Source organism: Adelges cooleyi, unplaced genomic scaffold, assembly GCF_023614345.1.
Source record: "Adelges cooleyi isolate 19-005CV unplaced genomic scaffold, UGA_ACOO_1.1 ACOO_flye_CR_arks_rails_tigmint_CR_PRNA_9, whole genome shotgun sequence".
Lineage (NCBI taxonomy): Eukaryota > Metazoa > Arthropoda > Insecta > Hemiptera > Adelgidae > Adelges > Adelges cooleyi.
The window spans coordinates 17330058-17357550 of NW_026096579.1; the positions used below are offsets into that span (position 1 = coordinate 17330058).

The 27493-nt window shown below is 30.0% G+C and overlaps 4 protein-coding genes across 11 annotated transcripts; 1 reads left to right on the forward strand and 3 right to left on the reverse strand.

The window, feature by feature from the left end:
• Positions 1-25: 25 nt before the first annotated feature.
• On the reverse strand, positions 26-1917 carry LOC126847227 (required for meiotic nuclear division protein 1 homolog). Of its 2 annotated transcripts, none has more exons than XM_050587375.1 (6): positions 1543-1917; positions 1209-1332; positions 917-1149; positions 681-846; positions 408-605; positions 26-315 (listed from the first exon to the last, which is right to left on the reverse strand). In XM_050587375.1, the coding sequence occupies exons 2-6, from the start codon at positions 1218-1220 to the stop codon at positions 154-156; spliced, it is 771 nt and encodes a 256-aa protein (XP_050443332.1). In that variant the 5' UTR covers positions 1221-1332; positions 1543-1917; the 3' UTR covers positions 26-153. The 2 variants fall into 2 exon arrangements, with proteins under 2 accessions (XP_050443332.1, XP_050443331.1); XM_050587374.1 differs by having other exon boundaries at positions 27-315; positions 917-1142.
• Positions 1918-2076: 159 nt separating this feature from the next.
• Positions 2077-3689, forward strand: LOC126846582 (vacuolar-sorting protein SNF8). 2 transcript variants are annotated; one of them, XM_050586181.1, is made up of 3 exons: positions 2077-2287; positions 2582-2972; positions 3044-3688. In XM_050586181.1, the coding sequence occupies exons 2-3, from the start codon at positions 2595-2597 to the stop codon at positions 3413-3415; spliced, it is 750 nt and encodes a 249-aa protein (XP_050442138.1). In that variant the 5' UTR covers positions 2077-2287; positions 2582-2594; the 3' UTR covers positions 3416-3688. The 2 variants fall into 2 exon arrangements, with proteins under 2 accessions (XP_050442138.1, XP_050442139.1); XM_050586182.1 differs by having other exon boundaries at positions 2080-2203; positions 3044-3689.
• A 475-nt stretch (positions 3690-4164) lies between these two features.
• Positions 4165-11007, reverse strand: LOC126846581 (signal peptide peptidase-like 3). 6 transcript variants are annotated; one of them, XM_050586179.1, is made up of 12 exons: positions 10514-11007; positions 8381-8445; positions 8230-8307; positions 8044-8132; positions 7531-7662; positions 7078-7156; positions 6899-7011; positions 6652-6803; positions 6164-6322; positions 5462-5577; positions 5244-5388; positions 4165-5168 (listed from the first exon to the last, which is right to left on the reverse strand). In XM_050586179.1, the coding sequence occupies exons 2-12, from the start codon at positions 8404-8406 to the stop codon at positions 5100-5102; spliced, it is 1158 nt and encodes a 385-aa protein (XP_050442136.1). In that variant the 5' UTR covers positions 8407-8445; positions 10514-11007; the 3' UTR covers positions 4165-5099. The 6 variants fall into 6 exon arrangements, with proteins under 6 accessions (XP_050442136.1, XP_050442132.1, XP_050442133.1 ...); XM_050586175.1 differs by having other exon boundaries at positions 8029-8132; XM_050586176.1 differs by having other exon boundaries at positions 8029-8132; positions 10444-11007.
• A 4988-nt stretch (positions 11008-15995) lies between these two features.
• LOC126846490 (14-3-3 protein epsilon) lies at positions 15996-25890 on the reverse strand. The gene is made up of 6 exons (XM_050585922.1): positions 25450-25890; positions 18795-18994; positions 18581-18687; positions 18376-18513; positions 18109-18314; positions 15996-18018 (listed from the first exon to the last, which is right to left on the reverse strand). The coding sequence occupies exons 1-6, from the start codon at positions 25511-25513 to the stop codon at positions 17960-17962; spliced, it is 774 nt and encodes a 257-aa protein (XP_050441879.1). The 5' UTR covers positions 25514-25890; the 3' UTR covers positions 15996-17959.
• Positions 25891-27493: the final 1603 nt, after the last annotated feature.

The following is a 27493-nucleotide window of genomic DNA, read 5'->3' on the forward strand; positions in this document are numbered from 1 at the left end:
AACTTTAAACATATTTTTAAATAGTATCATTTTTATTTTATTTACGTCTTGTAATAATTAAAAAATATATATTTACATTATACAATTGATATTTTAAAATTTATAGTCTTCTATTCTATATTAAGTAATAAGGCTTAAAAAATATAATAATTGTTATTTTGCCAATAGTTGAGCGTAATGAAGGATCTCAAAACCTACTTCGACCATAATCAATATTATGATCATCCATTCTAATCTAATGTGATGTCTGTCACTTAAATGATGCGACAACAACTCTACAAGTTCTAGGCAATGATTTAGTTTCATGTTCATGACCTGTAGGAACAATAAAAAAGAAATTAATTAATTCACTAGTATGATGTTGAAAATTACTTCAGTAAATGTTTAAAAAGACAATTACTAAAAACCTTTAAACGTGATGAAATACTAAAATAATTGCAAGTTGTACGGTAAAGAGTTTCTAGATGTTCTCGTTCCCAGTAAAAGTCTGGTAAATCAAGAAGATCAGAACTTAAATTAATTGAATGTCTTAATCCAAACAGTTCGCCGGTTTTCTTCATTACTTCTTTTCTTGAAATACTTAAACGTCGTCCTTTTTGTAAATCCTAGAATATTGAAGAAAAAAAAAAATGTGTATAAGATAATTGTGTGCATTTTAATTTTGATGTACGTATATTTACTTGCGTAACAAACTCGACTGAATCTATATACTGATCTAATAACGTTTCCCAAGTACCCAACTTGACACTGTGAGCCATGGCATTGGAGAATGTGTACCGATCTAAATCTGTAGCCATTTCATTGTCTTTGATTAAATGCAAATTACCTTTTTCGATTGAACTTTTCCTAAATAGCATATAAAATATGATTGTATTAAGAATAAGTAATTCTTCGACGATTGGTGGGGGATAATTACTTATCGTTTGTGTAGGTGTAATACATTATTTCACGTTCGTCTACAACTGTGCCAGTGTCATAAGGTAGGATTTGATATTTGGCCAAAAACTCGATTAAAATATTTACTTCCATGTCTGATATATTCCATCCTACTACAGATCCTTCACGGAAAAAGTATAAATGCCTAGGCTCGTTTGTAACATTATACTTGGACACGGCGTGAATGACATCGAGTGGTATAATATCTGAAATCTGGTGAATCGTCAATAAACCTGTTAATATTTTATTATTAATTAAACACATTAACTCACCAGCACTATCATCAGAGCCGCTATACAGATTTATAGGTTCATATAATTTTGTATTGGAAAGAGCTTCTTTCAGTTCTTCAATTTGGAACTCCTCGGCTGTCGTAAATGCCGTCACACTCCAGAACTAAAAAACAGATGTTATAATGTTATAGTAACAGGATCATTTCAATGACTGCATAAGCTTATTGAGTCTCCGAGACTAATGGTTTTCTCCCTCCCCCCCCCCTTATACTGTCAATGAAAGTTCTTTTATTTGTTAAGTGATAGTCATTAGTTTAATTATGGTATAATAGTACATGTAATATGATAATAGTATAAATAAAATAATATTTACGCCTTGGCGTTGCCCAGTGTCTTCAATAGTAGTAGTCTTTCTTCTTTGAATACGCTTTTTAATACTAGGACTTGAAAGAGGTTTTGTATTTTGAGAATAATTTGCAGGCAGAAGCACTCCAAATCTCACGAAGGATGATGGTTGTTGAAATAACGATGAACAAAATTTCCCTAAGCCGGGTCGCAAAGGCAAAGCAGACATTGTAGTGCAAGTAAAGCAAAACATTTTTGGAGTAATAAAATGTATTTAACAAACTTCCAAAAAAAATAAAAAATCAATGGGAATTTGATGGTTCTAAATTTAAGTTCTTAAATTTACAATTATTACAAATTATTGGGTAACTAAAATAATATATTTTAACCACTGTGTTTTGAAACCACTTGGATCATATGATTATTGATACCATGTGTCTACCAGTCCACGTGATAATCAGCTTTTTCAGCTCAATTTTTTTTTTTCCTATCGCAGATTTTAAAGATAACCTGATAAAAACACATTTCTTATCCATTATCACATATTATTATAATTTGTGTAAATAGTAAATACCACAAGTGACAAGTGTTAAAACTTAAAATTTGTGAAATAAAAAAACTTAATTAAAACGTTTTTTTTTAATTTAAGAATAATTGGACAATCATTTTTATCAGTTCTAAAATTTAAAGTAAACAAAAACATTATTTGATTTTCTTTTTATATTAATATTTCCAGTTTGTAGTTGAAGATTATTATTTTACTTTCTTAAACGGTTTGTTGTTTTACATATTTTGTTTACTATTAGTTTTACAAAATTCCCTATTAAATTTGAACGAATAATTTAACACAATACAGTGTTACATGAAAAAAGTATTAACTATAGAAAATAATATACACGTGACATTTCCCTATAATACTAAGGTGGAAGGTAGCTCAGAGTTACCTCGATAATTACTACCTATAATAATATCAATATGTTACTATCCATTAATCGGAACCTACCATTTAATAATAAGATGACATGAAAATATTTTGCAATATAATAGTAATCTTATTGTTTATTTAGTGGTTTTATAAACATGAGACGGCGTGCCGGAGTTGGTGCAGTTCATAAGCAAAAACTAGAACAAGAAAAATATAAAGATAAAGGGACAGTAATTCAAGAAAATCAACTAGAACAAATGACCAAGCAAATGGATGTATTCAGAGGTAATTTAGAAGAGTTTGCCACTAAATATAAAAATGAAATAAAGAAAAATCCACAATTCAGAAGGCAGTTTCAAGAAATGTGTGCTTCGATCGGAGTTGATCCATTAGCGTCTGGCAAAGGATTTTGGTCAGTGCTCGGTATTGGTGATTTCTATTATGAACTGGCTGTACAGATTGTTGAAGTTTGTATGGCTACCACATACAAAAATGGTGGTATAATTGTATTAGACGAGCTCAGGGAACGTTTGGTAAGTCGTTTTTGGACCTAATCGTTTTGTTCTATTTCATATGAAAAATATAAGACTTGTCTTCCGTTTAGATAAAAGCCCGGGGTCGTAACAAGCAACATCAAGAAATCTCGGTTGACGACTTGTTATGTGCAGCAAAAAAACTGAAAATTTTCGGCAATGGATTTAGTGTTATTCCCGTGGGCAAAGGACAATACATTGTTCAATCTGTGCCTGGAGAGTTAAGCATGGATCAGACAGCCGTTCTTAAGCAGTTGTCGACATCAGATCAACCCTTTGTATCTTTAACATCATTACAAGAACAACTTAAATGGGAAGAAAAACGAGCATCAAATGCAATCGATCAAATGATCGCTGAAGGCTTGTGTTGGGTCGATAAACAAAACAGTAAAGAAGTATTATATTGGTTTCCGAGCATGTTCACAGAGTGTATATCATCCTAAAAAAAAATAGGTATAAAATTACAAACCTAGATATATATATATCGTTGTTTATTAACAATATTTATATTGTCGTTATTTAACAAAACCAAATAAATTATATTGTGTTTTTACTTATTTACATATAAAACTCAGAAAATATTGTCAGCAAGAGATTAGAAACACTACTTTTTTAACAACAAAAGAAACTGTAATAAACAACTTATTTATTCATTTTAAATTTCAGAATCTTTACACTTAAGTATATACCTACAGTAGATAATTATCATTAAATATTAAACATGTACAATCAATTAAAAGACGGATGTGTATGTTTAACATAATAGAAAAAATTAAACTAACAATTTATTATGAATAAAATCAATCATTTTTAGTATTTTTATTATTGTACAATAATAATATTGTACACATAACTAACTGTAAGAATATTTACAATAATGAAAAAAGGTGCGATTATAAAAAAGTCAACCATCACAATTCACAGCCACAAACAGTTACATTAAATAGAAGTGGCAATTAATTTGTATTAATCTTTTCCTCACTTTCCGGACGGATTAGTCATATCTATGTAACTCACAAAACCTATATAGACGGTTTCTGTATCAATAAAATAATTGCTTTTAAAAAGAAAAAAAATGTAACAAATAAAGTGTCTCACTTCCTTTAGGACATTATATAGTGGGAGATGAGGAAGATTTATAAATAGATATATAATATACCTATATTGTATAAAATAATAATAATAGATTAGATAATGAGTAATGACGTATTGTAATTTATAATTGTATACATGCCAAATCGTTACAAATTAGTTTCACCATAATTGTAATTTTAAATGGTATATTTAGCAACACAGTAACATAAAAACATTACTTAAACATATAAACCTATTGTGAAGAAAACAAGACGAGACCTATTTTATTCAAACAAAAAGTCTAAAGTAATCGTAGTTGAGAAAAAGAAAACGAATATAAAATAAATCAGTCTTAAGTAAACCTCTCGTCATCCATTAATATATTAGGCAAAAATTATTATAAAAAACTTTTTTAAAACAAACACTTTGTCCGGGGTTAAATTTCAAAAAGATTTGTTCAATAAGTTCAACTAAATACAATAACAGTATTTCGTAACAGCCATAATTCTAATAGCAACTGATTTTAAAATTAAAATTAAATAATTAAGGAGTTTTCACGTGCTTAGTTTCAGTATACATAATACATGTTTGTTCAGAAATAATAACATACAAAATTACACGGATCATTGACAGTTGATTCCAGATCTCATATTAAACGTACAATAATAATAAAAACATTTTTTTTTTATTGTCTGCAAAAAAGCCGACACTCGTTCAACAGACCTTACTATTTAGTATTTAAAGAATATAAATTGTTAGATTATTGCACAACATACATAGACACAAATACCATATTAGGTCTGTTGACATTTTTTAGGCCAACACAAAAAGTATAAGCATTTTTAAAACTATTTATAAAATGAGGAAACAATTCGAGTTTGAATTTTGGAAATTCTGAGTTTGTTCATGTCCAATATCCATCATTATCATTACTCATCGTGTAACGGGGTTCATCGATTAAAAATAAAACTATTACAAAACAACTAAAAGAAAAAATTGTACAAAAAAATACTAAAAATAGATATACAATTTTATCTTAATCACTAAATAAAGCTATACGTCCATGTGTTTGGAAGGCTGTTGTACGATAAACGGCTCGCTCCACATCCGCCTTAAATCGCCCTAAATATGTGTACCGGTTTTAATGCTATACACAGTTGTGGAAAATAGAAAAATATTATTTGAACTGATGGTTACCTTTAAATAAGCCATGGTAAGTAAAGGCAACAACGTAAATGGAACTAAATAGAGTAACGCTGGTTGGGCAGCTTTAAACACCTCTGAAGACACGGTGGCGGTAACTAAGCCTAAGAAGTATCCAATTAGAGAACAATGGAAATAACTGAAAACAAAAATCAAATAAAAATACAGTCGTCTATTAATGTACTATTAAAAAATAAGACCATTGGTCTTACCTAATTTTACTAAGGTGTCTCGGAGGCGGAACACCAGTCTCGCCGAAATGCAAAAGCTGTGATTTTTTGTACGCATCATAACGCAAAACAAAACATAACAACAAACCTGGCATTACCTAAAATTATTTTTAAAATATTTATTAGTTTAAAATAAAGTGTACACAAATTAACAGACTATTACAATATAATAATAATCTATATGAAAATACGACGAGTCTTGTTTTTTGGTAAAAACATTAATTATTACATACATTCAAAATAACCTTTTTCGACATTTTTAGCTATTGAGTAGTTTTTGATAATAACTTTTCAATGTTTAAATCAAAATGGAATTATTAGGTGATTTTCACACGCTCTCTCCATTAATGATAATTTACTGCACCACTCTCTGAGCGGGTATCTTTAGTAATATTGGCTGCCTTATAAGTTAAGCGACCATTTACACAAGAGCTACATAGAAGTTTGGAAAGGAAGGGTCATGTGAAATAAGCTTTAGTGTGATCATTAAAAATAGTTATGGTTAAACAGACTTTTGACCCACGTTCTATAATTTTGGACTAGTAACATTGATTTCATGCAAGATCATCACTATAAAAAATAATAATAAAATATACTGTATTTTACAGTATGACTGTTGAGCACTCGCTGTCGACGTCACTGTAATTTAAAAATTAATATTGTACATAAGTAAACATTACTCACTATATCGCCAAGTCCTAGCATTGAAAAACGGCCATTGTGAAGACTAGGAAATACTAACTTTCCAGGAAGTGATAGCCTTGGAGCTTCTCTGGCAACACCGCCAATGTGAAGCTTACGAGCTACGACCCCTACTGGATTTTCAGCCGACCTAGTTGCGACCTTAATGAAAAAAAAAGTAATAGCTGGTAAACATCACAATTATCAGCTTAACAGGCCTTTAAGGCCCAACGATGCTCATGAGATAATGGTTTCTAGCCGGATTTGCTGTCCGAGAAGGGTTGTTTTTCTATCTTCGGAGAGGGGGATGGTAGCTCCTTTTCACTGGACGATTGCTCGCCCGGCAAAATAAGCTCCTGTGACCGAGAGTCGAACCGGCGACAGTGAGCACTAACACACTGTCGCCTTACCCACTCGGCCACTCCTCCTCCTCCTCCTCAATACAGGGATATATACATTTTTAATTTCAATTTGTACTTCTCTACACTTACCTTAACCATTACATTAGTGTTGAAAATGTACGATGAGAAAAATACCCAAAACACATCATAGATTAACAAACCAGTTAATAACAAAGTGGAAACTTTTAGACTGGGCAGACGAACAAAAGCAATGAAAGCTACACAGAGCCCCATTCCCATAGCTAAAACAAAAAAGGAATAATAGAAACAATGCTTTTATTAAATAACGTATTATTTTAAAAAGGAAAAAAAATTCATTTTTTTTTTTTGTACTTACCGTCCATTAACAGCCAATGTCCTGTTAATACCCAAATACAAACTATAAACAATGCCATGGAAAAAGATAATAATTCTGCAGTGGTAAATCGACCACAAATACCGAATGAGATCCTAAAAAAGAAAAAAGAACATTTACATTAAACCCAATACAAATAAGCAAAAAGTTGTAATTATTACTTATTTCCATCAGAACATGGATTGATAATATATTGACACATAGGAAGTAGGAGGAACGCTAAAGCCACTGTAGCAATAACTAAAAAAAAAAAAAGTTATATTTTAGTAATATAAAATGGTATATAGTTGAAAATTAATTTTTTTTTCAAGTAATACATTATCTATTTGCAACACATTTAACCGAGGGGTCTCCAACGATATTTGAATGAATTATGTTAATGTTGAAACAAAGTATGCACTTTATTTCTCCAATATATTTATAATAAAGAAATCAATATCAATATATTTATATAAATCAAGATATATTATTTTTAATTTACAGTTTTTAATTAACAATTAATATTAATAACTCCAATATTGATGTAAAAAATGGCCAAAACATGGGACAATATTGTAATAGTATGTTCATTCAAGACCCCTAATAAAAATTTGATAAACTTAACTTTTACTTACTAGCAGTGCATATAGCAAACAACATTTGCATGGAGTCAAAAAAGAAAAACATAACTAACAATGATACAGAAGCTCCTATTGGCAAACATAACGCCTGCATTGTGTCCAGTGTTTGAACTTCTGTAAGTAAAACTGTTTTTAATATACAATTAATGTGAAAATCATGTTTCTTCACTTTCAATAATTTAATATTTTAAAAAATTTTGCAGTTTAAAATAAACTAGGATAATAATATAAAATTTGTTTTAATTTAAAAATTACTTGTTTGTTTTCAGTAAATCGAACTGGGCGATGTTAATTTTTCTAACTAAATCAACCACAATGTATAAAAAAGAATATAGATAAAATAAAGAATAAAGAAAAAATAAAAATAAAAAAGATATTCAATACTTAATTTATTGTTTTACATGTATAGAACAAGAATACGAGTTATTTAATTTTTAAGAACACTGTTATTTTTCAATAAAATAAAGAAATGATTGGGAAAAACATGTTAACCTTGTTTACGCTTACTAATATCAGTTAAGCACACTGCACTTCCGGTAGACCCTTTGGATTTTTCTTTCTCTCTCTCTCTTGCTTCTTGTTCCATATTTAATGACCTATAGTATATATAAAAAAAAAATATATTAATACATAACATTTTTTAAATAGTTTGTAAATAGCATAATACACTATTTAATTGTTTAAAGCTTTAACCTGAAACTGCCGTAAACAATCAGTAAAATGGAAATCAAAAACGTAGATACTCGAGATGAGTCCATTATATTATATGCCCTAGAAACAAATTTAAAAAATACAAACACGATTAATTAAAATATGTTAATTATAAATGAATTTTCTATATTACCATTGGTAATCAACTTGAGTAGCCATTCTATTGTTTATATTAAATACTGTTGTTTATCGGGTTATCTGTAACAAAAACAAATAATAAAAAATTAGTAATTATCAAGAACAATATAGAATATATTATTTTTAAAAAATCTCTACCATGCGATCTATTTTTAATTAATTGCAAAAATAATACATCTTTAAAAAAAATAGTAAATACTTCCAAAAAGTACAAATATAAAATATCTGATAAAATTTAAAAATGGTTTGAAACCAAGAAATTTGAAAAAAAAGTTTTTTTAATGATGAACAAAAACAAAAAGTTTTATTGGTGGTATTATTATTTGATGAATAAAAAATCATAGAAAATAAAATCTATCATATAAGTAAAACGTTAGATTCTAAGGGATTATAATAATATTTAATTATTCAAGTACGTTGTGAAATGTTATTTTAGAATAAATAACATTAACATTCTAGAAAAAACAGAGCAAACTTGTGGTTGGTAATAACATAAACATTTTTTATTAACCTAAACATTAAAATTATTTTATGTAGAACATTAAAAAAATAACGTCTTCATTTTAACCACAATGCAAATAAGTATTTAATCTTTAAATGGAACAATATAAATATAAAAACTAAAATATAATAGATCTAGTGCGCTTAAACATAATAGGTTCAATTAAAGTAAAGTAGGTTAATCTGCCATGTAAACATATAATTCATAAAAATATAGATACTTACGATACCAATATTGAAAGTATTGGACAGAAAATGAGAAATCTAGCATTTTAAAGGCTAATACAGAAGTGAAATCAAATACAAATATGCCTGTTGCAAAACAATTGGTGTTAAAAACTAGTGTTTACATAACTGTTAATACATTACTTGGATAAAATAAAAACTTGTAACAGGTTTTACAATTTTATCTCAAGTTATAGAACCACACAAATGAGTTAAGACGTCTATGTATAATTCCTTGTTTATGTTTTAAAAACTATAATTATTTTACTCAACTACCAAAGAGTCAAATTAAATTCAAATAAATTAATTTGTATGTATACAATTAATTAATTTTAAAAAATATACACAATTAAATTAACGAGGAAAAAAAAATCAATAATTATTTATCATTTAATCTCATGGTTTATGTAAATTGCATTTTGCTAAATTTTTTTACTTACGTATAAATTATAATCATAATTATAATTGTAAACTTTATGTAGGAGGCCATTTCAAAATAGATGACAACAAAATAAAACAAGTTTGATACACTTTGGATCAAAATGTTTATAATAAAAAGAACTATAATATAAATTTTAATTTTAATTGGGTTGCAATTTAACAGTTGACAAATCATCTTGAAGATGATGATTGACAATTAGTTTAAAACAATAAATGGTTACATAATAAGTAATATACACCAATTACAATTTCTCTCTCTCTCATACATTTAATGGCCGTTATTCTCACTGATCGGAGCTTAGACGGTTTAGATTTGGCATTTTTGAGCTTATAGTTGGCTGCCGACCTAACGCTACCAAACAAGTTGGTCTCAGAGAGGTGCAGGTGGCCATTTTTCCCCCCAGATTTACAACCACTACAAACCAAATACAAATTATCAATTACTATAATTAACAAGTTATCATAGTTAATCAAATATTAATAAAAAATTTACTTAAAAAAAAAAAAGTATCCTGATTAGGTTGGGTAAGTCTATTATGTAATATATATATATACTTTTGTCATTTTTTTTTATAATTTTAACACTGTAACAGCTCATCATCACCGAGGGTATCAAATATCACCTCCTAGGTGCTAGTATATTTATATTACATACAATTTACAGGCAGGAAGTGTTAGATTGTATAGTTAATAATGCATTTGTGGGTTGAACGTGCAAGACCAACAAAGGTTGAATAGAATATAATAATTAAGGGCAATTCCGTGATATATAGAGCACGCGGATAGGCAATATCGCCAAGGGCACTACAGGGCACTTATTGGACTCAACTAGTTCGATGTTATCAACGTACTCGAGTAATTGCTTTGTTTTTTAGGGCATGCGGTTTTTACCGTTGTCGCGAGACGAGAGAAAAACACAGGAGAAAGCATTTTGGGTCATCCAAGACGACGAAACACTTACGGGCACTCGGCAAATAATTAATGACGATATTTGGGCCAATGCATCTGCAACGAGTACACGGTTGTAGTCTGTGGACTTTTTACAGCTGACATCCGTATCTGCTGCGGTGCATGATCACGGTCGGCGGTGGACGCGCACAAGGCGATTTTGTGACAAGCTTCGGCCAAGGGATGTGATTTTGTTATCACCGTAGTGAGCCCATAATGGCGACGGACAGCCGTTGGCGGGGCGCGCGACGGGTAGAAAAATTTGTAATGAAAATAATCCAGACGACGACGACGACGACGCTTGCTTGCCGTTTCGCTTGTCCGCCGACGACCGCTTTTCCGCAATATGATGTTGTGATAATGAGGACGACGACGGTTCACAATAAAGGCGACGGCTGCTGGCAGTGCGGCGGACCCGACTGACGGCGGCGAGCGGCCAAGTTCTTTTGTTATTGTTTTGCGGTTAAAATCGGAACGGGACACGGTGTGCGGTGTCCGCGGACGACTGTGCTGGAATAATAACGCATTCAGAGCGACGGCGGTGGGATGGGCGCAGGCGGGGCGGGCGAGAGAAGTGATCCCGCGATGGAGACAAGTGGAGGGAGCGCGGACTGTAGTGTAGGCGATAGCGCGGCGGTCACGGTTGCAGAGTTTTTTTTTTTTTCATAGCAGCAGACACTAGACAGTACTCACTACTCAGCGGCATAGGCGAGTATTAATACCAAGTGCTCAGTGCTCAGTGGTAGTGAACGGTGAAAAGTGATACTCGACCATAATAGAAATGTTCAGCGGTTATCAGCTGACGAATTGGGGGTGATGCAGGGACAGAATAACTGTTATTCTGTGATGCAGGGATGTCATCGGTTATCACTCGTTTTGACGTGTTCACTATTCGTCTAGGCCCGCAGATGGCGCTTTAGACATCTCAATTATTGTATTTTGTATGTAATTTATAAAACTCGATTGTAAAGTATCATTGATTTTACTCAATATAGCTTATCTGTCAGTATAATATAAAACAATGACACCGGCTTAGTTATATAATTTAGTATAATATATAACAACATAATATGCGCGGAGGTGCATAAGCCCCTCTCTCCTTCCATTGATTGTTTATTTACATAAGTTCTATTACCTTTTATTTTTCCCTTGCATGAATGGTCGTTATAGTAACCGAGCGCCGGAATAGTTCCATATTGGTTTTTTTTTTGCAACTGACCATTTTAAAAATATGTTTGGTATTGTTATTACTATAAAATATTATACGTTTAACAAAGCACAATGGCGGATCTAAAAATTAGAAATGACACTTGGGAAGGGCTAATTTGAGGAAGTCCAGTTAAATAAAAAAGTTATTTCTTAAAAGCCTACACCAGTGTCTATAAGCTATTGAATAGTCGGGACTTGAATTGAAATCTCTTGAGTGTTGCTAAATATTAAACTGTGAACGTTTCCTAGATTCATATAGAGTCATGCCATTGCAAATTGAAAAAAAAAATTGTATGATAATCTTATGATGGATGCCAATTTACGATTTCATCTTCGACTCGTTGTACAGGTATTTTTTATTTATAGATTTTAGCCGTGACATTGGCAACTTCGGTCAATGACCGTCGATTATTATTCATTAGATATCATATTTTGTTCAGCTATAAATAAATATATTGCAGCTATAGCATTTTCAAGGCATTATATAATATTAATAAAACAAATAAACTAAATACTCGACCACAAGCATAGAACATTTTACGAGGAGGGTCGTTGAAAATAAAAAAAAACATCAATCAATTATTATAATATGCGGTTTTTGTGACTTCTGAGATAGTATACCTATAACAATATTATTTTGTCTCACTGCTCAAATAAGTACTATGTGAAAACGTTTTAGGCTGTATTCTCATAAGAAAACGCCTACACCACTTGTATTAATTATTAGCCACGGCCACCAATCACCATACGCATAAGCATAAGTAAACGGATAATAATTAGTGTTAATAGTTTTACAGAGGTGTGTTTAATTGTTTGTATAAATAACTGGCTGCACTTAGTGTAATCGAACTTTAGCTCAAACATGACTAGCCGAGCCACAATTATTATTTTCACGACCAAGAGAAATCCATTCTATCAAGTAGGTATAGTATTGTATTGTGCTGCGTGTGTTGCCTTAGCTTACACGCAGTCGCTGTAGCTGTTATTAAATTTAAAAATTATACAATTTTCAAGAAAATATGCAAATTATAATTTGTAGAAAGTAAAATCTCATTTTCAAACCTTAAAATTGGAAATCTTTGTCTGGAAATAAAAATAATGATGATGTTTCCACGCAGTTGTTGTCAATATTTAAAAGTAGATCAATCAGATTTCCAAACTGTTTGTGCGAAATGGGCTTAGTTGATTTAAAATTCACCAGAGCCCATCGACGACATCACACACAACATTATTGTTATTTCGGACTCAGGACTGTGTATTTTTAAATAAATGCAAAATTTTGATACCAACATACATAGTTTCTAATGCGAATCAAGTTTTAATTGTTTAATGAGAAATACCCAAACACGAGCCTCCTAATAAAACCACGACATTGAGAAGCAGTACAACCATCTCTTCAGTCCAGAGTCCTCCTCGCGTCTACTCTACATTATGTAAAACAATTTAATTTTTTTTTATTACCTAATAAAAATGTCTGAGCTACCCAATTTATATTCTTAGACAACGGTCGCATAATATGCATAATATGTGTACAGGGTGATCAAGTTAACGTGAGACACAATTGCAACTTTGTAGTTTTTATTTTTGAAAACATTTTTATTTATGTTATTTTAAAATATTAAAAAAATACTAATATTTGCTAGAGCTCTATCGACTTTTGAAACCTAAGCGGTATGTACATTTGAAATTTAAAACTCTAATAAACTGAAAAGTAATCATCCAAAACTGCGGTTATTGACCTGTGAAAATATTCAGCAAATTATTCTGAATTTAAAAATTGAATTAAAGATTTACTTTACCGTTTTTAAAGTTGATAGAACTCCAGAAAAATACCAAAAGATAAACATTTGAATATTATCTAATTTTCAATCCAAGGTCATTGTTGCGATTCACATAATATAACAGGCCAAAAACTCAAATACACACAGTAGGCTTATCTGTTTTTAAATAATATTATAGCAGACATCTGAGTATCAATTGTATGGACAATGACACCAGAGTATACTGTCGGATACCTATCTATAATAATACAATTAATATTAGCGCAGGTACCATGTCGCAAGTAGCAAATGTTCTTTTATTATTCGGTAGGTTAAGTAGATATCTCCATGTAGTAGTTATAGCAGTTAGCACTAACAACAAACGACCTTGTCAACAAGGTTTTTATTTCGATGAAAAAAAATTATTTTTCATTTTGTTCAATACATTTTTCAAATTACACGCTTCATTATTCTCTTGTAATGTTCATTTATTAGTACCTATCATTGTTTGAAAATCCAGTGGTCTGCATTGATAAGTACATACATTAAAATATTATTTCAAATCATATTTTTAAAAGTAAATCATTCAAGAATGAAAACATTGAAAAACCGATTATTTTATATAGACATTTTTTCTCGAGGGATTTAATAGAATATTATTAATATTCTTGGGGTCGAGGTAACTGCCATAGAAATAAGTCAATCGCCGTTCACCGAAGACCTCCAATCTAATAATATAATCATAAATTCCTAAGTGTTGTCTTTTGGCACATGCCAAATCCCGCTAATGTATCAAATAATGTAAGTAAAGGTATTTGTTTTTTTTTTTTTTTTATTGTATCTGTTGGTCTTTGTTTTTGTCATTATTATTCCGTACGTTTGCGGCTTGGTTAGTGACAACAATAGATAACTGTTCAAATTTATAATTATTTCAAGTGTATGATAGTTGTAAACACATACTTTTGACTACAGTCTATATCATATAGTAAACGATTATATAAGGTCATTATTATAGTCGAAAGCTCATTAAACCTGGAAATTGAGCGAAAGTAATAATAGTTTCCTGAATTTTTGGGAATTGTCCAAGCCCTCCCCTTTTTTTTGTTTTTCTATTTGCGCCACATTCATGGAAAACTGCTTTGGCGAAAATCTATTATAAAAAAAATAAAATCAATATTTATCATAAATTATCTAGCATTTAATTATTTATAAGAAATGTTCTAAAAATTGTGCCGTTTTAAAAAATAGCATATTTTAAGGATAAATACCTACGTACAAATTTAATAACTTAGAATCAAGTCGAGTGCATGGACATTCCTGAACCCATCCACAGACTAGCAATAACGTAGAATTAAAGCAGATAGTTTCACATGTAATTTCAATATTTTTAAGCTCCTGCGATAGCTTTACAATCCTTTAATATAAGAGCATTGGAAAGCGCTATTTAAGGGGAAAAGGATAGGCAATATTTGACAAAAACTTACCTAGTAGCCATTTTTAATATGTCGACTAATTTTATGAAGACAAAATATAAAGTTTTTTCTAGTTATAACACTAAAAGTTATTTTTCTCCGAGTTATGGCGAAAGTGTGACAAAAAAATTACTTTCGTAGAAGTCATTTTCTGGCGTATCTATTGGACGGATAGCAATTTTTCTTTTTTTATGTGAGGCTTAATTATTTTTCTATCGGGTCTAAAGCCGATTTTTGATTTGTTAAATTTTTTAGAGAAAACTATAAAAATTTAAATGCTTATATCATTTTTTTGAAACCAAATAAAAAAACCAACTTTTTGGCCTCCATAGAAAAGATGTTAAACTTAACAAAAAAAATAATTTTGAAAACAGTCCGGTACTCTTCAGAAAGTGACTTAGTCTTTATTTGTTAAAAAAATTGACACTTTCCGTTCCTCTTAAAACATAGACGAAAACGGCTATTAACATAATTAAAAAAAAAATAAATGGAATATTCCTTTTAAACCAGATTATTTTCAATCCTGCAAATTTTGAAAGTAACTAAAACCGATATTTATTATGAAGGGAAAACGTAGGCAGTTTTTGCCTAAAATATACTAAGATTAATTATCTTGATGCTTACTTCCCAATTTTTTTATATCAAGGCTGGTCTTTAAAGAACCATTTTTGTTGTACAATTTTCATGTTCAGTTACTTACTTCGGTAAGTTCATTAGTCAATACATATGTTTTATTTTCGAATGACTAATAAAAAAATGTAAGGTTCTCTGAAATTGATCAATATATTTTTCTCAAGACAATTTCTGAAAATATGAATGAAACGCAGCAAACTATTGCACACAACAATCTAGTTGACAAAATCACATGTTCTTGTTTTCAACAGCCGAGGAAATGTTAAGTACATGATTTTCTGCACTAATGTGAAATAAATAAATCACTTTTAATAACAATTTTCTTGACAAACACTAGCGATAACTTAAATTTTCAGTAAATTATATTACTTGCATAACAAAAGACTGAAATATATATAAAAATGTAATGAAATGGCGCACATTATAGATGAAATATTATTAATTTTATTATTTAAGAGACAAATAAATAATATAAATCTTAAAACTGTATGTAAAAAAATTACTGACATGTCTATTAAATAATACAGGTAGGTCAGGAAGGGCAAATTAGCTCCCCTATTACACTCACTCGTTAATTTTAATTATATTATGCAATTTTTAAAATATATATACGATATAATATATTACAATTTATTACCGGCAAAGGAAACGCTCCGGAAACACTGTCAAATAATTTCATTCAATATTTTTCAATAATCACGTATACTGAGAAGTAGAAAAAAAATCTACACAATAAATAAGACTAAATAATCGATAAGTGGCTAAGGACTACGTTAAGTTTTTCTTTTTAAATTTTAACTGTTAACATTTGGTCCGTATTCAATGTGATGAATACACAATAAAAAATACACGAGTATTGTCAGTACATGAAGTTAAATAATTATTACAGTAAATAATAATAAATAAATTAATAAAAAAAAAAAACATATCACAAATAAAAAAAATGCTATCAATATATAGTTTTGCGAAACAAAGTTTTCGTAGCACTACAAACACTGTATTTTAATTTACTCGCAGAGTTCTATTAATATAATAACACCTTGTTTTTATAATATATAAATATAAGTTTATACAACGTTATATATATAAAAGTTGCAGTTTATATAAAACAAACTCCTTGGGAAACTTGATGAGAAGAAAGCATTATGACTTTTTTTCTTACAACAAAACTTTTTTATCGTATAGTAAATTAATATAATAATAAACCCTATAGTAATAATAATTCTATATTAAAACACATAACCTACGATTTTTTTTTTTTAGTCTAAGAAAACGGAATGACAAAAACATATTTTAGATGTAGCTCTTGTTTTCTTGTTGTTACAGACAATTAAAACCATTAACAATATTACAATTAATTATTGCTGAAGTAATTTCCAAGGGTTAAATTTTTAATAAGCATACTTGTATATATGTAAATTATTTGTATTAATACAAATACAGACACTCTTATACATATATATAAAAAAGGCAGGGGTTTAATTAAGGGCACGCTATGGGCTGTCGTTTATTCAATTCAAATGTTTGTTATAAAAGTAAAAACTAATTGACGTAAATATTTGAATTTTAAATGGACTTGTCCATTAAGTCAAAAATAAAAAAAGTTCCGACTATAAAGAAAGAAAAAAAGTATGATAGTACACTTTGATTCCAATTTTATTAAATGTACAAATGCATACATTTTGCATGTAAACTATTTGTGATGTTGGAAATAAAAATGTAATGAAAACTAAACAGCAATAAAATGTTTGATTATTATTGGTAATGTAACAAAGAAATATTGATGTATATAAATTAAAACAAAAAAAAATTCACTGGTCTAATAACAGGAACTCTCTTTTAAGGCATCGATAAACCTATATCAGTGTTGTAAATGAGATTTACTTTTAATCATGACTTATTTGTATTTAACATATATTTTATCAATATATAATAGAAAAAAAAGAATATTATCTAATGAATATATAACACAAACTATTAGGTATACTATTGTTTTTGCTCAACTATTTCTTTTTCTAAAAAAAGGAATAAATATAAATATAAATATAATAAAAGCCTTATAATTTAAATACAAAAATAAAACTTTTAACACATAATACTGAACAAAAAAAAAAATATAATAAAAATTTGAATTAAGGAGTGGTTTAAAAACAGAATTACTATGCCATTTTCCCCTGCCAGTAAAATAAAATAAAATCAAAGTGTACGAAAAAAAATTTGACAGTCTTGGAGTGAGTCATGATAACTTTTTAGAGCTGTTACTATTGAATGCATAAATTTTGTTTTCATACTTGATATTATTAATATTTTGTACAATGTTGACAATGTTTTTCGATGACAAATTAATTTTTTTAATTTAAATTTTAGTACAGTCGCCAATTGTATTTATGAGACGTCTTGGTCTTCAACGTCTTGAAGCTGTTCTTTTGGTTCAGCTTCTGTGCCTAAAATAATAATAAAAACAAGAGAAAATTTTGTTTTAAAGACAACAAATGTGACGTGTTGAGACATTCGTTAAAAATATTATTTCTCACCATCCCCTTGCATATCTGAAGTCCACAAAGTTAGGTTGTCCCTTAACAATTGCATGATAAGTGTGGAGTCTTTGTAGCTTTCTTCAGACAATGTGTCCAATTCAGCAATGGCTTCGTCAAATGCTTTTTTGGCTAAATGACACGCTCTATCTGGGGTGTTAAGTATCTCGTAGTAGAACACCGAGAAATTCAATGCCAAACCCAACCTAGAATAATTAAAATAATCAGTAATAAAATAAACAAAAAAAATAATAACATGTATGTTACCTTATTGGATGAGTGGGAGGTAGGTCTTGGTTGGCAATATCACTAGCAGCTTTGTAGGCAACCAGAGAATGTTCAGCAGCTTCTTTCCTGTCATCGCCAGTAGCGAATTCAGCCAGGTATCGGTGGTAATCACCTTTCCTAATTTGGGCGAAAAAATATAATATATATATAAATATAACAATAATTAAAATTCTCATTAACTTACATCTTATAATAAAAGACTTTGGATTCACCAGAAGCAGCACAAGCTATTAAGTGTTTGTCGAGGACATTTAAAATGTCTGAACAAATATCTCTTAACTCCTTTTCGACCTATAAACAACACAATTGTGAATATTTTTTAATTCAATAAATTTAAAACAGAATGGTAAAAACTCAATGATAATACTTATGATAATAATATGTTATAAATGTAGTACCTGTGATCTGTACTGACGGATCATTTCTAACTTTTCTTCAGCACCTTTATTTTCTTCTTTCTGTTCAATGCTTGAAATAATGCGCCAGCTAGCACGCCTAGCACCAATCACATTTTTGTAGGCCACAGATAACAGGTTCCGTTCTTCTACGGATAATTCTACGTCTAACGATGCTACTTTTTTCATGGACTCGACCATTTCTGAAAAAAAAAAAAAAAAAAAACCATTAATTTTAAGTTGTTAATAAAATATTTGACTCAGTAACTAGCCGTTTTATTCCCTGGACATGCAACTACTGACCAGAAAAATAAATATTTATCATAGTACAAATTAAGTTCAAAATACTTTCCATAAAGAATCATATTTTGTATGTAATTTTTTCGAGAATTACTAAATACAAAATTGGTCTTCCAAATCAGTTTTTTAACGGAAAATGTTCAATGTTTTATTTATTTTTAGTTCTTATATATTTTTTTATTTCTAAATCGACTGCTATTATGTGGACCTTAACCAAATATAATAATGTTGATAAAAAAAAAAATCCTAATTGGTTTGTAAATAAAATAATGTAAGTGTATCACACCACGAACAAAGAACTCATTGGACCAAATTTGTGGCTTATAAATATTAATACAATGTAGATTTTCGAGTGGGCATATCACACATTACTTTGCAGGTATATTATTTGTTTTGTGTAAGGCCAGAGGGGTGTGGGTTTTTTTATTACAGGTCCCATTTTGCGACAATACATCAAAAGCGGGAGCATTCTTTATTGGCGACAAGTTCTATTATAATAACTGTTGTTTAAACAACAATGGTTACCTCCGTACACTAGTTTAAACGTTTTAGTCGGTCGATATAGTGTATTCATTTAAATTGCGTTTTACATAAAATAAAATAGACATTATTGTTAAAAAAAAAATGTACCCAAGTTTTTAATATTGCGTTACACGATTGTGTAGATGTGAAATTCATTTGGATTACCTAAAACTCAATATTTTTGGATTAGGTCGGTTTATTAATATCTCCACGTTTATCTCATTTGCGGAGTTAATCGACTACATCAGAAGGGACACGACTTGACATAACATATTATTTTCTTTATCATAATGTATGCTATACTTTACACTAATTATTATTATTGTGTCTAATACACAAACACACGAGTGCGGCGCATGAATTCTAACCAATTGGAAATACCCGTGTAACGGCGGATTAATAATGAACGATTGATTTTTTTCCCCCCATCATTTTAAATTTGTAAATACCGGAAATCGGGCATGAAGAAAATGCACGGAAGCCATCGAGAATTCTTCTCCATAAATGTATATAATATTGTAATAAACGATTATTATTGTTGTTGTCGAAAAATTAAATTTAATATTAACGACCGTTCTATATTTATTTATTTATTGTTATTCGATGATGCTCCTTAAAAGCATTTTCGGGTGAAGGGAACAATATCGAAAACGTTTTCATATTAATAACACAGTAGGAACACTAAATATACACTATAGTGTACGTCCGCCCGTTTCTAATAATGGTATAGCGGCATCGTATTATGGGCAGTATACATTATTTCCGTTGTATGCTATTCTAATATATATATATATTATATCGATATCTTATTTTTCGTATCAGCAACAATGTCTGGGCTGAAGTTTTAACTTGCAGATCAATAGACCATTGGGACGTACATGAGGTGTACACTTTGTACGTGTACGTTGACACGAAGAGGGAGACCATCGCCATGGCAACACCAATGTTATATGCCGCCAGACTGGTGGGCGCACCGCCCCTCATCCACTTTAAATTAAATACATTTGGCTTAGTAATGAAAAAACAAAGCAAAAATTCCATTTTTTTTTTTTTAGACAAAAATAATGGACATCATAAGCGTGTTAAATCCAGCCAATCGGGAACCTCGTGTTGTTTACGCGGAACGAATAAAAAAAAAAGAATTTCTTGTGTATGCGCTTAGAGCTAAGTAGAACAACAAACTCGGAAGGGTGATATTCGTCTTTAAATTGTAATAAACTTTTTAAATAAAAAGAAAAAACAGATAATAAATAGTAAGGCAATTTTGTAAATCGTTTAGTCGGTTATTTTACGTCTTGGCTCTCTTCTAGGAAAAAATCAAAATTGCCTTTTCTTTAGCTTTAAATAAATTTAACAACTATCACTGGATATTATAGTTTCAAAAAAAAATTGAAATGCTACACAGTTCAGTTGAATTTTTTATTTGACTAAAAATAAAAATGCCTAGCTAAGACCCCACTCCCCATTCTAAAAATATTATTTCTTTTAAAACTTTGACCCAAATAAAAAAAAAACTATATAAATAATAAGAATTTTTGCAAAAGGAAAACAACGTTACTTTATAAAATTAAATAAACGTGGGCATGACCACCTCAATAGAGCATAATTTTAAGACAAAAAAATTGTAGCACACTACTCTTAAGTACTACACAATTATTAAAACTGAAGCAGGCATTACTTTATCATAAATATATATTATAGAATAATTACAATGTACATAGTAATATAATTTACACATAATCTGGTTAATTACCACCTACTATAAACCCACTTCTTTTAAATATATTTTTGTCCCTAATTAATAATTTAACTATTAATAAACGTCAAGATTGTTAAGTTTATAAGGTGCTAATTTGGCAACAGTTACTTTTGATAAGCGCAAGGGCTCAAGATATGACAGTGTGATGTACCTGACTAAGTGCATCTATTAGACATAAAAACTAAAATTATTTATTAAGTAACAGAAGTGTAATCTTGGTTTTTTTAAACAAAATAATACATACAAAAATCAAATACTTAACAGATTCTTTAGTGTTCACACTGTTCAGTCAAAAATAATAGAAATAAACTAAATAAAAATCAGACTTGTTTCATGTTTTAACATTTTTTTTTTTAATTTAAGCCCTACTAGTAACAATATTTTGAATTAATTCTAGTAATTTAAATTCAAAAAAGTACTTGTTGAAAAGCATTTAGTAAAAGTGCAGAAATTATTGGAAATCAAAGGGGGAAATGCGTGTGACAGAGTCGGGTGATTATAAGGATTTTAAATGGTATATTTTCATGTACACTAACCGTTTACTCGCAGTTTTTATTTGTAAACATTTTTGTTACTAATGCACTCAAAAATGCCCAAACTAGGTCTTTCTTAAAAGTAATTAATCAAAGAAGTATTTGGATGAGAATTTAGTGTTGCTAGACAGCAGGCTTGTAATAACACCACTTTATCCAGGTCTCAGGCCTGTATTGGCTACAATTAGAGGCCACAAGATAAAAAAAAAAAAAAAAATTCAATCAATATAGCGACATCCAGATTCGCCAAAAATCATATTTTACTGTTACACTATAAAAAGTAAGATTGTTAGAAAGAAGAAGTCAAGGGTATTTAGAAAATGTTAGGCATCTAAAATGTTATTTATACATTTCATTTTCAGAATGAAACAATCTCTACCCTAAATTTAAAGTGCAATTTAGATTATTCTTACAATCCTATTTAATTATACAGAAGTTTAAAGAATTACAATTTTGGAAATACATAGAAAATAATATTATACACGTGTTTTTTAAATTCACTTATTTCTGTTTAAAGAAAATGTTGAACCATTGTACAAAAGAAACCAACAATATATACAGTCATATTTTATATTATTTTTGTTATCAACATCCTTTTATTTCCCTTTACCAAAATCGATATATCAGGTACCATTTTAAAGATCAAGTCCCCCGCATCTGGAATAGATAGGTTTCATATTGTATGGTTTAATTCTGCTAAAAACTAGACCTTTGAACATACAGAGCTACTTAACAGGTTGAGCGTGGTGCTGAACCTGTTAAAATGATTAGTTACGTACAGGCACAATGGCTACGTCTGGAGTAATCTAGCTTAATGCAGTACGCTGAACGCTAACTGTCTACAGTTCAATCTCAATTATATTAACTTTTTCAATCTGTTATTACCAATTTTATCCAGACCATTCAATCAATTTTGTTCAAATAAAAACTAAAATGATCCCTAAAATCATATGAATATTTTTTCTATTATTCTGCTAAGTTTGTTTCTTATAGGACTAGAAGTATTGGCACAGGATAACTGGTGTATTTCATATATTTTATGGGTTCTACCAAAATTGTTTGATTCAATGACCACAACAAACAAAATAGGAGGAGACTTAAAAAAGAACTAATTGTAATAATGAAGAAAAATGGTGGAAAACTTAGAAAATAGATGCTAAAATGGTCAGATAGACAAAAAACACAAAATTAATACAATTAAGACGCCTTATTGTTTTAATAATACATTTTCTCTCAAGCTTTATTTTTAAACTAAGAACATTTTTTTCAAAGATTTTATAATTTGAAATTTGCAGTTTTAAAACGAATTAAAAAAAAACAAATTATATTTGAGTGAATGAATTTTAATATATATATATATATATATATTTTTTTTTAATTTTATATATGAACACGACTGAAAAGTAGTTCAATTTTAGGGAACTTAATCAATTTTTTATACCTACTATTTAACTATTTACTGTAATATTATGATACATTGACTAATGATTTTTAATTAAAAATAAATAACCAGAAGAAATAAGTGCTTAAATATTGAGAGGTATTACATAAAAACAATAAATTTCACATGACTGGAGGAATGAATGAATATGAATGACTCCTCCATCAGCAGCATCGAAAAATAAGATAAAATATACCATAGACAGTAATGCATAAGTGCTTTAAAGTACTATGAGAGATAATTTAAATAACTTAAGTACTTTCGTTGTATTGCACATAACAGTAATTTATTGAATACAGGTGGATAGTACCACATGTTAGGGTCTGCCAACTGCAGAATTCACACGTGATGTGCTTTATTGCAGAACAAATGTATAAATTGATAAAATATATTAACATTGAAAACAATTTTTCATCCATAAGTACAGGCTTGTACACATTGTATGTTTGGTGAAATTAATTAACCTCCGATACGAAGCTGAGAAGGTATTTAAATGATAGTGGTTTTTTTTTCAGTCTACTTACTATACATTTGTTTCTCCAAAACTGACTTATTTTATTTTAATAATTTATCAAGAAGATTATAAAAACTTAACGAAAATTAAACTAAGAATTAATAAAAAGCTAAATGTTTGGAGTGTCACAATAGCTATAATAATAAGTTAAATTATTTTAATAGCTACAATATCACATTAACCGTGTCGTAGGGGATGGTAACCACATGTGCCCCTATCCCCCCCCCATTTTTTTTTTACAATAATAAATCTGAGTGCACACAAATTGTTGATTGTAATATATAAATTAATAACGGCACGTCTTCCCAAAATAAATGTCTGGCAACAGTATTGCATTTACCATTATTTAATTTTTTATTCTTATATTATTAAAAAAAAACTAAATAATATATAGGAACATATTTATAAATACATATGTCTATTAACACATCAGTTATTTTCAATGTCATTTTTAGATTCTTTTTCCTAGGTTCCTAGATTATTACAAAAATTGTTAATGTATATAAATTGAAACGGGACTTACTAGAAAGAATTTATTAAAACCACCGGAATACAACATCAATATTATACTTTTTAACATAAACGGATATCAAATAGATTAATTTTGAATCAATTATTATTTATAATGGTGTTTAAAAATTACACGCAGCAAAGCAAAATGTTCAAACCTACATCCAAAATAATATTATGTCATATTATCAAGTGATAATAGAATATCATTGTTATCGTGCATAAAGTAACCAAGTTTTAAATATTGTGTAATTTTATTTCACCCAGACACTTTTTGTAGAACCGACATTTATTTGTCATAAATAAAATGAGAGGTGGTATGGTTTCTTTAATTTTTAAAAATAAAAAGTACCTATTAAAATCAAAGAGGTTGGAACATTATTGGATTGAATGTCATACACATTATCGTACACTCAGCCTCTGAACCAAATATGGAACACTTAACTGTTTAATTTGGAATTGAATTATAGGTAGGGTTTCCCTTTAACATTCCGGGTTTTTCATAATACTTAATTTATATATTAAATACGAGGTTACAAACATATTTTGTTTAAACTAAGTTTCTACAAGATTATGGTATTTTTGATAATATTCACGATATATATATATATATATATTATTATTTGTCATAAGACTAATAATACTACACTGTTGTAGACGTCGACATTTTGAACGAAAGGAAAGTATATGTATATGAAAAAGAAAAACGTATTCACCGTGAAAATTGGCGTCGGGCGGTTACAAATTCCAGGTAAGTCGTGAAATAATGCAAAATCAAAACCAGCGGCTGCGGCAGCGACGCAATAATGCATAACGGTACATATGTACGTACGTACGGGGAACAGCAGAAGCGGCTAACCTATAATATTGCAGCGCGCCTGATTATACGTATTGATTATTTGGGTGCGAAACCGAGGGCGACGGCGGCGTTTTGCCGAAAAAAACGCTTTGAAGCGGGCGGCGGCCACCCCTAAAGCCACCGTTTTGAACAACCCCCCTGCCTGGCAACGGCATTATTATTAATACACGTCGTGCGATTAAAATAAAAGAAATAATGACAAAAAAAATGTTGATCTTACCATCGTATCTTTCCGCCTGTTCGGCGAGCTTCGCCTTGTATACGTTCTCTTCCCTTTCGGACATAGTGACTAAATATGATTTATATTAAACCGCGCGTTGATGTCGGTATATATGAACGCGTTTATGCGCGTGTATTACTACGGCCGCCGACGCGAACGATTCACAGCAATCGTAGATGAGACAACGGCGTGATCGTCGTCGTTGGCAAACTGAAAAAAAAAACAAAAATGCGTCGCGTACTAAACACACGGTGTTGCGTCGTCCGCGGGGGTAACGGTGGCGGTGCGAAGAATAAATATAATATGGTGTGGAAGAGACGCCGCGGCGGTTAACGTACGTACGGGCTATAGGTGCGATGGTATACGGACTACGGTTACACACAGTGGATGCGGTTTGTGAGCGCCAGCGGACGTTACGTCGTTTCCCGTCGCCGACACACGAATGATCTGGAAAATAATATGGCCGCACCCGCCAGGCCGCCAACCTGACGCCACTCATGGAATAAACAACAATGCGCCGGAATAATCGATTGCGAGCGCATAACGATTTTTTATTACTTTATGTCCTATTTATTATTTTATTTTCATTAGATTTTCCCTGTTCTGAATGTCTTATATGCCTCTGCCGCGAGCTTTACTCCTCGTAATTCGCGCGCATAATACCTATATGCCCCAAAGCGATATTCGATTGCTATTAATTATTAACAATATAATGTTGCATTTTTCGTCGGTACAAATAAATCGTTTACAGCAGCTTTTTTGCGGATTACGGATAGTCTACGATTTTTTTTTCCCAGAAAATGAATAAAAAAAAAAAAGTCCCAGAGCTACTTATAACTACATATAATTGTACTTTTTTTTGTCGAACCTTAAAAATGTAATCAGTAATAAAGTTAACAAACGTATAAATACTATATTATAACATATATAAACAAACATTTTCACGAATAATACGTTAAATAATAATAATTCATAGATTGTACTGTAGCTATTGTGACAGTCAGGGCCGTAGCGACGGCTCTCGTGGCCCCCGGACGAAACATGGGTCGCCGCTCTGACTGTCCCATGCTCGCTATGGCCCTGGCTATTGTTATTTTTAGTTTTCTTTGAAATAATCTTTCTTTTTGAATCGGGAGAATTATCACAAATTATTATTTGATTGTACCTAAGTATTAATTAATTGATCGATCCCTCGTGTGTAATTTTCATGTATTGAATAACCAACAGGCAATACTTGTTTGTGATATTTTACAATTTTATAAAATTACTGAATATTTTTAGCATTTCCCAGAGCTCTGTTAACTTTTAAAACTTAAATGGTAACGAACATTTTTTTTTTAATTTTCAAAAAACGTGCTAGTTTTGAAAAGATGCATTTATATTAAATAAAAATATATTATAATATTATACACAAATATGCAAAAAAAAACTTGATAATTTTCGATTCTTTACATTATAAAAGCCCATTTTTTAGCTAATGCAATAGCTTAATACTTACTAAGTTAAACATCCAGGCCATATTGATTATTAAATTCACACATCCGATCAAAGAAAGCGTGAAATCATTTACTTCTTTTTTTGGGGGAGGGGGAAATAAAATTACGAAAAATCGTAGGCGTGCTTTCTTTGAAATTGTTTGCTATATTAATAATATCCCTTAAGTTAATATTGCTGTGTTTGCTGAGCTCACAAGTTTATGTATATTGTACTACTTAGTGAACGTAAACAAAGTTTTAAAACTATGTCTTGAAGAAATAGTCTATTATTTTGTTAAAATTCACCGCCAAGTTATTAGAATTTGCTTGACGGCAAAGATCATCATCTATACAGCGTTTAAACGACTATAATCACCATGAGATAAAAATATACTTGAAGGGGCACATTTTTATTCAACATAGATGAAATAAAAAAATTGCTAAAAAATAAAAACCACGACGCTTTATGCAATCGGAAATTGCAAACGATTGCACTTCCAATCTTAGTAGACGTTATTTGATCTATACATAGATCAATAACTACACAGTCTAGACCGTCATACCAGTAT

Coding starts and splice junctions, on each gene's coding strand:
- LOC126847227 (XM_050587374.1), bottom strand. CDS start 1,767: ATGTTTTGCTTTACTTGCACTACAATGTCTGCTTTGCCTTTGCGACCC. Junction 606..680: donor CAGTCGAGTTTGTTACGCAA/GTAAATATACGT, acceptor TCAATATTCTAG/GATTTACAAAAAGGACGACG. Junction 316..407: donor GTATTTCATCACGTTTAAAG/GTTTTTAGTAAT, acceptor TTGTTCCTACAG/GTCATGAACATGAAACTAAA.
- LOC126846582 (XM_050586181.1), top strand. CDS start 2,595: ATGAGACGGCGTGCCGGAGTTGGTGCAGTTCATAAGCAAAAACTAGAA. Junction 2,973..3,043: donor ACGAGCTCAGGGAACGTTTG/GTAAGTCGTTTT, acceptor TCTTCCGTTTAG/ATAAAAGCCCGGGGTCGTAA.
- LOC126846581 (XM_050586175.1), bottom strand. CDS start 8,406: ATGGCTACTCAAGTTGATTACCAATG. Junction 8,308..8,380: donor ACTCAAGTTGATTACCAATG/GTAATATAGAAA, acceptor ATTTGTTTCTAG/GGCATATAATATAATGGACT. Junction 8,133..8,229: donor ATTGTTTACGGCAGTTTCAG/GTTAAAGCTTTA, acceptor TATATACTATAG/GTCATTAAATATGGAACAAG.
- LOC126846490 (XM_050585922.1), bottom strand. CDS start 25,513: ATGTCCGAAAGGGAAGAGAACGTATACAAGGCGAAGCTCGCCGAACAG. Junction 18,688..18,794: donor TCCGTCAGTACAGATCACAG/GTACTACATTTA, acceptor TGTTGTTTATAG/GTCGAAAAGGAGTTAAGAGA. Junction 18,514..18,580: donor AAAGTCTTTTATTATAAGAT/GTAAGTTAATGA, acceptor CGCCCAAATTAG/GAAAGGTGATTACCACCGAT.